The following is an 11,314-nucleotide window of genomic DNA, read 5'->3' on the forward strand; positions in this document are numbered from 1 at the left end:
TTCACTCCTGCTACGTTTTCTTCCAGCCTCTTCACTCAGAGAGAAGATATAAAAGTTTGTGCACATGAGCAAATAGATTCAAAAAAAGCTTCTTCCCTGCTCTATTAGATTCCTGAATGGAACTTTCAAATATTATATTTCATGTTGATCTCGCTCTGTTCCTCTTATCTGCAGATGTAAATTTTTATATTCGCTCTGTCCGAGGACCCTATATACTTTGTTTGGTATGATCTGCCTGCAGTGCACCTATGTATGTGTCAATAATAATTCCAATCAAATCAAATTTGTTAGAAAGCAATGAACAGCAACTATTTTAAGGAGTTCAAACGAAGTAAATTTGAATGCGAATGCACGTATTGCTTCATATTTGTAGTATTGCTAAGATTGCACCGAGACATAGTGCAAAATCTGTTAACTTCACTTAAATTAGGCTGCAACTTCCTTTCAAATGAATTGTGATGGACATCCAGATGACAAATTTGTGAGATTGACGGACCAACCTATGAAACAACTTTGAAGAAATAGCACTAATAGTTTGAGCTAATCAAATAATCAGAGATTGACCGAGCATGTACATGACAGTGTACAGTTGGTGTTTGATGTTAATGACATTAGTGGCAATGTGGATGTATGGAAAAATTACTCGAGGTAGGCGATCCAATACTGTCGAGAATGGTGAATCAGTATCAAGGGGTGGGGCAGACTGCTCCATGCTTCCATATTCCTGTCATCTCAACAGCAGAAAGCTACAGAATCGAAGATAATTAAAACAAAAAGGAGAGTAGCAAATCAACGAGAGAATGAATAAAATGATGGAAATGTTAAGGCATTCCTAAGTATGTTTTCATTGAGCTATGTCGGGTAAGAAGGTGAATAATGAAAGCATTGGGGAGAACAGGACTGGCCATTGTAACTGTTTCTGAGAGAATTCTTTGTCTTCACTAAGGAGGGGATTAATGCAAAGAGTGTAATTGAAAAAAAGATTCCAGTCAAATTTTAGATTAAATATTTATGAGAATGAAAGTATTGTAGAGTGAAAACACCTGGAAAGTGCATATATATTTCGTGGTAAAAGGAACCCAGTGAGGAAATAATAGATGCTCAAAGGATCATTTGCCAATTCTCACGAAATGTATGTGATGTAGCAGATAATTATAATTGTAAGTCTACAACTATTCCAGCCTCGAAAATGTCTTGATAGTCGACCAGAAAGTTAAAGGCCAGTCAGTCTGTACTCCATGGAGGACTCGTTACGATAACCAATTATAAAAGGTCAGGTGGAATGGTACTAAGAAAGAGATGGACTAATCTTGGGAAGTCAGAATGAATTTGTGAAGTGAACATCGTGTGTTATCAAGTTCAGCGATTTTTTTTGGTGCAATGGCATCAAAGAGACTCTTAGGGACAGTATTTCGGTAATGTCCAAATGGATATAGTGAGGCATTTGCCGAGGTCCAACGTAGAAGACTTGTCAGAAAAATAAAGCCCATGAAATACAAGAGAGTGCCAAGTTGGATTAAAAAATTGCGTCACCGACAGGAAGCAATGTTTAACACTGCAGAATGTGTTCCTTTGTTTTTGACCATCTCCAGTGTTGTATGACACGACTTAGTGTTTTATCGTTCGGCATTTGAGGTGAACATTCATGATTTATATTTTAATGTGAAAGTTTTGATTTGGATTTCGTTGATGATACAGAGGCAGTGGCATCGATTATATTAATGATAATGGCCGTCAAATGCAGCTTTATATTACTGGTTCAGTTCTGCCAGTGAAATATGATAATTTGAATTCAGTCTGTAAGTGGGAATATATGAAGTGAAGAGGATGTCAGAAACTTTGCAGCATACGTCCACCGGTCCATGATTGCTGAAGAACAGGTGACGAAATATGTTAAAAAAAGGCATGTGTGAACCAATGAGATGTTTTCCTGCTTTTGATGAAATGTTGAACACTAAATGTATTCAATGCGGCAGTTTTGTGTTGAGTCCAGGTCACCACGTTCGTGGGAAGGCAAAATTGTTCAGGATAGGGGACAAGTTGTACAAGAATGCTGTGAGAAATTTTAAATGGATGTACCATAGTTGTTTTCCTCCTAAGACAGGCGGCAGAGTTCTAACTAAATTGAACAGTACAAAATAATGAGGGTTTTATGTAGTATGGGCAGCGAAGTCATGTTATTATTGCAGGGAAGCCATAGGGAAATACATTAGTGTATTATACACAAGTAAAGTTTTTTTTTTCAGTCACATTCTGTAATTAGAACAAAATAACTGATCGTCGTTTAAACAGAGGGTACCTCTAAGGACGACATGGGAAGTAAGGGAGAGAAAAGCATTTCCACCCGATACTGGGGGCTGTCTGTGATTTGCTTCCTGGTTTGATGGTTGAGACAGAAATCCTCAAGTTATTTGGAAGCAGTTTGGATGTGAAGCTGGGGCGTTGTGTCCTTCAGTAATGTTGTATGGTTCTATAGTTCTGCAAAGTTTCATTCATAACGTGATCGCTAACTTGATCTCTTCAAATCTGCCAATGGAACTTTATTTGTGGGAGCTATTTTGAACTTAGAATGATTCATTTTGGATCAAGTTATCAGTCACTTGGAGAAACGTGCATTAATTACAGAAATGAAGCCATGATTCAAAACAGGAAAAAAAAAGGAGTTCAAATAATTGATTGGTATTTTGACGAGGTCACGAAGTGTTATATTTTGAAATGCTGACATGAAATTGCAGAGGAAGAGAATCAATACTTTTCGACAATTGTAAAGTCACAGAATGCAAAGACAATTGTAAAAGATGACAGGAAGTAATATAATTGCCAAATGAGGTGGAGTATCTATGTGCTTCCGAATTGAGAAAACATTTATAGTGATCTGTACTGAATAGACCACTGGTTAAATCTTTCTATGAGAACTGGCGTTCTCTTCCACGTCCCCAGTTGTTGCCTATTTCACATAATCTTTAATACCTAATTAGCATTTGATTCCACTTTATGCCTGTGAAAGTTCTGCACCGAGTGATGTCAAGTGTAATTATTTTGGATGGATTTTGTTTAATTGTTGTTGGTATCAAGAGGCAAGATATTAGTTGGTGGTCACCAGATGCTGTTGTCATCCTCACTTTTTTCTCCAAACGTGAAAAGCACAATTGTATGGGATATTAATACATTTTAAGATCCAAAGATGCACAGATTCATAACAGCACAGAAAAGACCCTTTGCTCCATCGTGTCTCCTCCAACATGCACTAAACGTGCACTAATTGCAATTTCCTGCACTTGTCCCACATCCTTGAATATTGTGATAGTTGAAGTACTTTTCCATTTCTTCAAAGTTTGCAAGGTTTCCAGTCAAGGTGAAAAGTTGCTGGCAGTTCGCAACAAGGGAAACGTGCAGACCTTCTACAGGAATATCAGGAATGCAAGAATGAGTGGATTAAGATTAGGCCAATCAAAGATGGTTTTGGAAAGTTGTGTGTGGAAACTGAGTACATAACTGAAGCGCTTAATGAATACTTTTCGTCAGTCTTCATTATGGAAAAGGGAAATGTTTGTGAGAATGCAGAGATGCAGACTACAAGAATTGATGGGATTATGCTAGACAAAGTGGAGGTTTTAGGAATTTTGGAAGATCTGAAAATAGTTAAGACCCCATGGCTAGGTGGGGTTTATCCTCGAATTCTCGGGTAAGCCAGTGAACAGGTTGCAGACCCTTTTGCTTTGATCATTATGTCACCATTCCTGACAAGAGTAGTGCCAGAAAACTGGATGATAACAGATATTGTTCCTTTGTTTTAGAAGGAGAGTCGGGACAACCCTGATAGTTATAGGCCCGTGAGCTTTACAGTGGGTTATAAGAGATACGATATATGATCATCTGGAAAGGAATGATTTGATTATGGATAGTCCACATGGTTTTGCGAACTGTGGGTCGTGTCTCACTAACCTTATTGAGTTCTTCGAGAAGGTGACAAAGCAGGTGGATGAAGGTCAAGAGGTTGCTGTGACGTATTTGGACTTGAGTAAGGCGTTTGATAGGATTCCACGTGGTAGTCTCTTGTACAAAATATGGAGTTTCGGGATTGAAGGTGATTTAACAGTTTGGATCAGAAATCGGCTAGCTTAAAGAACATAGAGGATGGTGTTCGATGGGAAAAGTTCATCCTGGTTCTTGGTTATCAGTGGCATGCAGCAAGGGTCTGGTCTGGGGGCACTGCTGTTTGTCATTTTGATAAATAATCTAGATGTGAGCGTTAAAGGATGAGTTCGTAAATTTGCAGATGACACTACGGTAGGCAGAGTTGTGGTTAGTGCCAAAGAATGGTGTGGGCTACAGAGGGACCCAGTTTCAGAGCTGGGCTGAGACGTGGGAAATGGAGATTAATGTGGAAAAAGTGTGAGGTGGTTTACTTCAAAGAAGTAATGGGTGAGCAAAGTCCTGGGCTTGAGGTAAAATGTTTGGCAGGGTAGATGAACAGAGAGATCTCGGTTTCCAGGTGCATTAATCCCTGAAAAGTACCACCCAGTTTGATAGGGTTGTTAAGAGGCATATGGTGTATTCGCGTTTATCGGTAGGGGGATTGAGTTTCATAGCCAAAAGATCATGCTTCAGCTGTCCAAGATACTGGTAAGGCCACACCTGGAATATTGCATGCAGTTCTGGTCACTGCACTATCAGAAGGATGTTGAAGCTTTGGAAAGGGTTCAACGGACATTTTCCAGGATGTTGCCTGGTATGGAAAGAAGGTCTTTTGAAGAAAGGCTGAGGGAATTGAGGCTGTTTCCGTGGGAGAGAAGAAAGTTGAGAGGTGACTGAATCAAAATGGATCAGATCATAACATGGTTTGATAGGGTGGGCAGTGAGAGCCTTTTTCCTCGGATGGCGATGGCTAACATGAGGGGACTGAGCTTAAACAGAGGGCTGTTAGATTTAGAACAGATATTCGGGGTAGTTTCTTCACTCAGAGATGACTAGGGGCGTGAAATACTCTGCCTGCAGTAGTAGACTCGCTGAAGTTAAGAGCATTTAAATGGACATTGGGAATACGTATAGATAATACTGTAATAGTGTAGGTTAGAAGGGCATCAGTTTATTTTCACAGGTCGGTAAAGCATTGAGGCCCGAAGGGTTTGAACTGCTCTGTAACGTTCTGTGTTCGATGTTCTATGTTACTTCGCCAATCTGTGCATTCCAAATTCTATCGACGTGTTGAATGACACTCTGAACCTCATGCCCCTGTCGTGATTGACTCCTCAACGAAAGTGGGGGCAGGTGTTCTCTATTAAAACTTTCCATACCTCTCGTAATCGTATACACGTAAATCATTACCCCTTCTGTCTACTCTGTTTTGAAGAAAATGATCCAAACACTATCTAGGGTCATAAGATAGCTCAATTTCTCCGTGCCGGGCAACATCCTGGTGAACCTTCCCTCTCTCCCCTCTGATCCTATCTCATCCTTCCTGCCATGACAAGACCAGAACTGGACATCGTACTTCAAACCTGGCCTTACTAATGTTTTGTACAAGTCCAAAATTACTTTTTAATGCGCTATGGCACGACAGATGAAAACAAGTGTGCCCTAACACTACTTCATCTTGTTTCTTCTTCCAAAGCATATTATCTTGCACTTATTAGGGTTGATTATCGTCTGTCTTAGGTCTCCAATCACCCAATAGGATTTTGACTATTTACCACTCTTCCAAATGTGGTATCTTCTGCAAGTTTGCTTCATGTTCCTCCTTCCCCCACATTCTTATCTGAATTTTTGTGTATCTAACGAACAATAAGTTTTCTTAAACTGCTGCGAGTGGTGTATCATTTCACACAAGGCTCCAGTGATCCAAACAGCCTTCTGTCATTGTCTTTGGGTTCGTTTATAGAGCTCGCTTCTGATCTGGTGTGAAAGCTTTCGCTCAGGTCCATGTGCTTTAACTGTCTCAAATAATGTACAGTAAGAGGTCTTCCAAAAGCTTTTATGCAATCCATATATAAACTACATCAACTGATCTCCTGTTGTCCACACATTTTATTGTATTTTCAAAAATTTCCAACAAATTTGCTATTCATGACATCCCTCTGGGAAAGCCATGTTTATTATTCTCTGCCCTCTATTGCCTGGTCTCACAACTAAATACTCTACTCTGTCATGGAAGTCCCATGGTAGATCATTAATTCCTTTACTGAAGTTTACTCAGTCTGACAACGAATGTATCAAATATCACACAATTGCCAGTGCCTTGATATTACAGAAAATTTACTGGGATTTCTTTTGTCGACGTGACTAATTTTTCAAAAAACATTATCCACTAATTGTAGGTATCCCTGAAATAAAAGAGGACCCGGTAGACTATGACATCGAAGAAAACGAACAAGAAAATTTCAATGGAGATGCCAACAGTTCATTATCCATTATGACGTTTGTCGTCCTGTTTATTCTTAGTACGCTGTACAGCACATTTGTAACTGTGCTTAAGGTAAGAACACATTTTTCATAGCTGAGTTACATTTGGCTTTCATAGATGAAGTCAAGCTAATCTGCACATAATAATGCAGAGGTATTTCTAAAAAAAATCATTTATCCTCTTCAAATTGATCTCAAGTGATTAACTGCCGTCTTGAATAAACGTCCTCATGGGATGATTGCACAGAGGAATGCAAACACACATTTTTTTTTAAAAATGCGGGATTTAGGAACCAAAATATGTAAGTCATTGAAATAATGCTTCACTTGTAGTGTCAGCTCATAAAAGGATAGAAAACTTTTTTTTCAAAAAATGGAGTTCATACTTTGTTGTAATAAGCTAGACACGGTGAAATATATTGAGACTCGAGAGTATAAAGGTAAAAAAAGGATGGAAAAAGTTCAGCACAAATTGTTTCAAATAGTTCTTCATCTCCATGAAGGAATGACGAAAATATTAGTTAATGAATCAGATTAACTAGTGACAGATCAAAGTGAATTTATAGAAAAAGCATCGGCATGAGAGGCGACTTTATTTGTAACATGCAGGATTCTTCCAGATCTTTACAGAATAGGTGCAGAAATAGTTTTTAAAAATATACTATAAAACCAGATTCTAGTCCACCAGTTGCATTTGGAAGCACGGGTTTTCAGAGCGCTGATCCTGTGAAGTGTGATTTTTAACTTTATCCACCCCAGTCCAATACCAAATCCTCGACATCATGCAGAAAGATTGTTTGACTTGGTGGTGGATTAATACAGGCACAGAAGACACAAACAGAATTTCTACGGAGTTGTGCTGATCTAACTATTCTAATCCCACGTTCCAGCATTTGAGTTGTATGTTAAAATTCTTGAAGTGTTCATCCACGTCAACATTTAAATATTATAACGTATTTTCTCACATCTACTACCCTCCGAGGCATTGCCCTGCAGATGCCCACTACCGTCTGGCTGAACAAATACTTCATAAAATTCATTCTAATACACCTACCCTTCAGTTTCAATTTGTTCCTTCCTAACTGAATGAAACAACAGTCTCCCATCTACCCTGTCCATGCCGCTTGTAGTCATATACATCTCAATCACGTTCCCCTATCTATTTCCTCTGTTGTAAAGAAAACAACCTGGATGAACAAAGTATCTGTTAATCGTTAGAGCTTAATCTTCTACAAACTCCCTCCACTTAAAAAAATTCCTTGGTGTCGTGTTGTAAACACAACTACACACAGTAATCCAGCTGTGGAAAAACCGAACTTTTACAAAACTCCAACATCACCGTCCTGATCTCACGTCTCTGAAATACGTACTGATAAAGGCAAGGGTACAGAATGTCTTCTTAAAAAAAGGCACTCGGCATCCACACAATTTTGAGTGGGCGACCTCAACATCTCCAGCATCTTTTATCAGAGGAAATGGTTCATCACATCACTCCCTGTTATGTTAGCACTAATTAATACGGTTACCAAGCATACTCTGTGACCATCATCATCAATATCACCATTAGATCATGATGATTGAGTTACCACTTCAATACATAGTTTTGATGGATCTCAAGAGTTATCCTGCTTCACTGCATTTCGCTCAGAACTAATTTCAGCCACCTTGTGTAATTCACCTTAATAGAAATTCACCATGATCACTGCAGACACGACATCGTTTGATTGACTCTGCATTATGCAGAATCTGCCACCAATATATCCTTCTTGCCATATGTCCTCTGCAGCCAAATGCAAAGTTAAAAATTCGGTGTGACTACAACAGGATGCCCCACTCATTGTTTCCCACACATATCCTTGAATTAGGAATCTGTAATCTATTAATGAAAAACAAACAAATACAAAAGCTCTGAAGAAAGTTCACTGCACCTGCAGCATTAAATCTGGTTTCACTGTACAGATGCTGCCGGAGGTTTTCCATCAATTTCAACATTTGTTTTTGATTTCCAGTATCCACAGATCTTTAGCTTTTTGATTAATGATAATGCTTTGTCTGAGAGAAAAAAATCCTGCATGACAATTGGTTGCCTTGCAAACAGGTGAAAGCCGCATTTCACGGGGCAACCGATTGAAATAGAGAAGAAGATTCATAGATTTTGTTTTGAGATTTTCAAGGAGTAGTCAACGGCCATATTATAATTTTATGTTTTAATCTCTTGTGCTTAAATAACACCCTACAGACGTAGGGTGCCGTCAGTTCATTCTTCCAGCTTTGCTAGAGCATTGAATACTGTTTCTCCTGGAATTTCCCACTCTAACTTTAGAAACTTGATTCTCAGCAGATTGCCGATATATGCTGCAGAGTGCACTTTTACATTTTGTACTTAAATGGCATCGGAAACACGTAATTGTCCCAGCGTTACTGCACCAGCGATCACTTTGTCAGCTGCAAACTCAGTTTTCAGTGAGGCTGTTCCAAGTTGCAAGCAGAATGATGGAGTCGAGAGAAAATTAATTCAATTAATTTATTAACAGGAACTCAGAATTTGTTGATGTTTTGTAATGAAATTTGAACTGTCTTCGCCAACTGAAAACAACCTTACATTTGCCCAAAAGAGAGAAAATGCTGGAAAATCTCAGCAAATTTGGCAGCATCTGGAAGGAGAGAAAAGAGCTGACGTTTCGGGTCTAAAAGATCCTTTGTCAAAGCTAAAGAAAGGGAGAAATAAGGAGGTATTTATACTAGGATGAGAGAAGGTGCCATTTATACATGGCTCCAGAAGCAAAGGTAGCAGTAAAGAGGTGATAATGACAGTACAGAGAGAGGTTATAGGTTTATTAGAAGCTGAAGCTGAAGGTTGGGGGAAGGGGGCGAGATGGAGGGCGGGAATTGGTGAAGCAGAGGCAAAATGGGAAACGAGGGGAAGGGTAGCAAAGGGGGAACAGGAGAGGTAAAAGGTGATGAAAGAGTGGGGAGCGAGAGAAAGACAGACAATTAAAAAATAAGAGGCACAGAACAGTGAAAAAAATAGAAAATCAAGATAAATGAAACAAATGAAATGAAATTAAGGAGCAAAATGAAAACAGAGGGGTCGAGATGGTGTAATCATCTGATGTTGAATTCAGTGTTGAGACCGGCAGGCTGTAATGTGCCTAGTCGGAAGATGAGCTGTTGTTCCTTCAGTTTGCATTGTGCTTCACTGGAACATTGCAGCAGGCCAAGGAAAGACATGTGGGTATGGGAGCAAGATTATGTGTTAAAGTGGCAAGCCACGGGAAGATCCGGGAACTGATTGCGTACAGATATGGCTCCATAAGCAAAGGTAGCAATAAAGAGGTGATAATGACTGTGTAAATACCTCTCTATTTCTCCCTTTTTTTTAGCTTCGAGAAAGGGTCAGTTCGGCTCGAAACGTCAGCTCTTTTCTCTCCTTACAGATGCTGCCAGACTTGTTGGGAATGTGTAGTATTTTCTCTTTTTTGGTTTCAGATTTCAGCATCCGCAGTAATTTGCTGTTTTCTTACATTTTCCCACGCGAGCCGTGATCTAACTTTATTTCGTTTGATTTGGTAAATTGCCAGAGAATTTCTCTGCGCAACATTTGCTATGCTACTGAACTTAATCTCCTCTACTAAACATGAATCTATGCTTCATTTATTTTTCTTCCAAGTCCAAGTTTCTCTTTGTACATTGCATACTGAAGAAACGTCTAACCAGAGTTGAGGTTACCTGGTCATGGAGTTTTTTCAACCCTTTCCAGATCACAACACATACCACTCGAATTCATAATGATAGTCTGCGATTTGTCTTTTGTGTATGCTTCAGAATGTTAAACGTTTTTATAGATTTTCTTCTCGTAATTATTGGACTTTTGCTCTCTGCAGGTGAACTGACCGTCACTGCTGAAAACAATTACTTCTGATTTCATTGAAAGCTTGTGTGTGAAGCTCCATCGGTTGCTGATTAGAAATGGCATTGAATTGATTTTTGCTCTCAATCATATCGGCCCTTCCACGGTATCACTTCAACGTGTATTCTTATGTGATCTCAACTCAGGAATGAGAACTATTTGCATATTTTTGTCATTAACGTTTGCCTTCACGCTTTCTTTTTCAAGTGTTGGTGTTAAAGAAATTTCATGAAACTGCTACAAGCTAAGGAAATCACTCTTCGCCATTTAAATAAGCTGAAGACGAATCTTTCAAAATTGCCAATTGTTGGCAATATTTTGAAAAAACTTGAAGTGTATCCTATGCTACTCCCTTGCTAGACTTGTGTTCAATACATCTTTGAGAAAGGTAACCAGAGAAACCTACCAAACAGGCATGCAATCAAGTATAGAATTCTTACCCAAGAGCATTAGATAGATAAAAGCCTATTAATTTGACAGAATGTCAAGTCATTACTATAGAAGACATAGGAAATGCATTTTCCAAGACTTGAAAACAAATCTACAAGCATGAATATTTTTCTCCTCACTGTTGTTATTGATTATCTGACATTTCCTCTGTTCAGCATTTTTACTTGTGATAAGTGATAAGGCTATCAATGCTGAGTTTGAGCAATTGCTTCGTTTGCTAGAACCAGCAGAGGGACCGATTGAGACTATCTTCAGGATATTTCGAGATACAGAGCCCTGTGAACACTTAATACAAATTCCTGAGTGTAGCATACAATTTGATTCCACCTTGAAAAAGTCGCAGGATTTCACATTCTCGTAGAAATTCAATGGACGTTGTACCCTGCCATTACTATCCGTAAAACCACATATGTGGAAATGTGTTCAAGTATAATTGCTTATTTCAAACAATGGTTACGAATTCCCAGAAACATTGTTGTTATGAGACAATAGGTGCACTAAAGCAAGTTCATGAAGTGTTATTTTCAAACAGGGTTCAAATGACTCATTGTC

General features: G+C 38.9%; 1 gene segment (V, D, J or C); it reads left to right on the forward strand.

The window, feature by feature from the left end:
• LOC132828616 (Ig heavy chain C region-like) overlaps nt 1–10,307 on the forward strand; it is a 35,320-nt gene extending 25,013 nt beyond the window's left edge. The window contains 2 exon segments of the C gene segment in view: nt 6,318–6,475; nt 10,287–10,307. Coding sequence covers nt 6,318–6,475; nt 10,287–10,295 — 167 coding nt within the window.
• Nucleotides 10,308–11,314: the final 1,007 nt, after the last annotated feature.

The sequence above is a fragment of the Hemiscyllium ocellatum genome, chromosome 27 (genome assembly GCF_020745735.1).
Source record: "Hemiscyllium ocellatum isolate sHemOce1 chromosome 27, sHemOce1.pat.X.cur, whole genome shotgun sequence".
Classification (NCBI taxonomy): Eukaryota; Metazoa; Chordata; class Chondrichthyes; order Orectolobiformes; family Hemiscylliidae; genus Hemiscyllium; species Hemiscyllium ocellatum.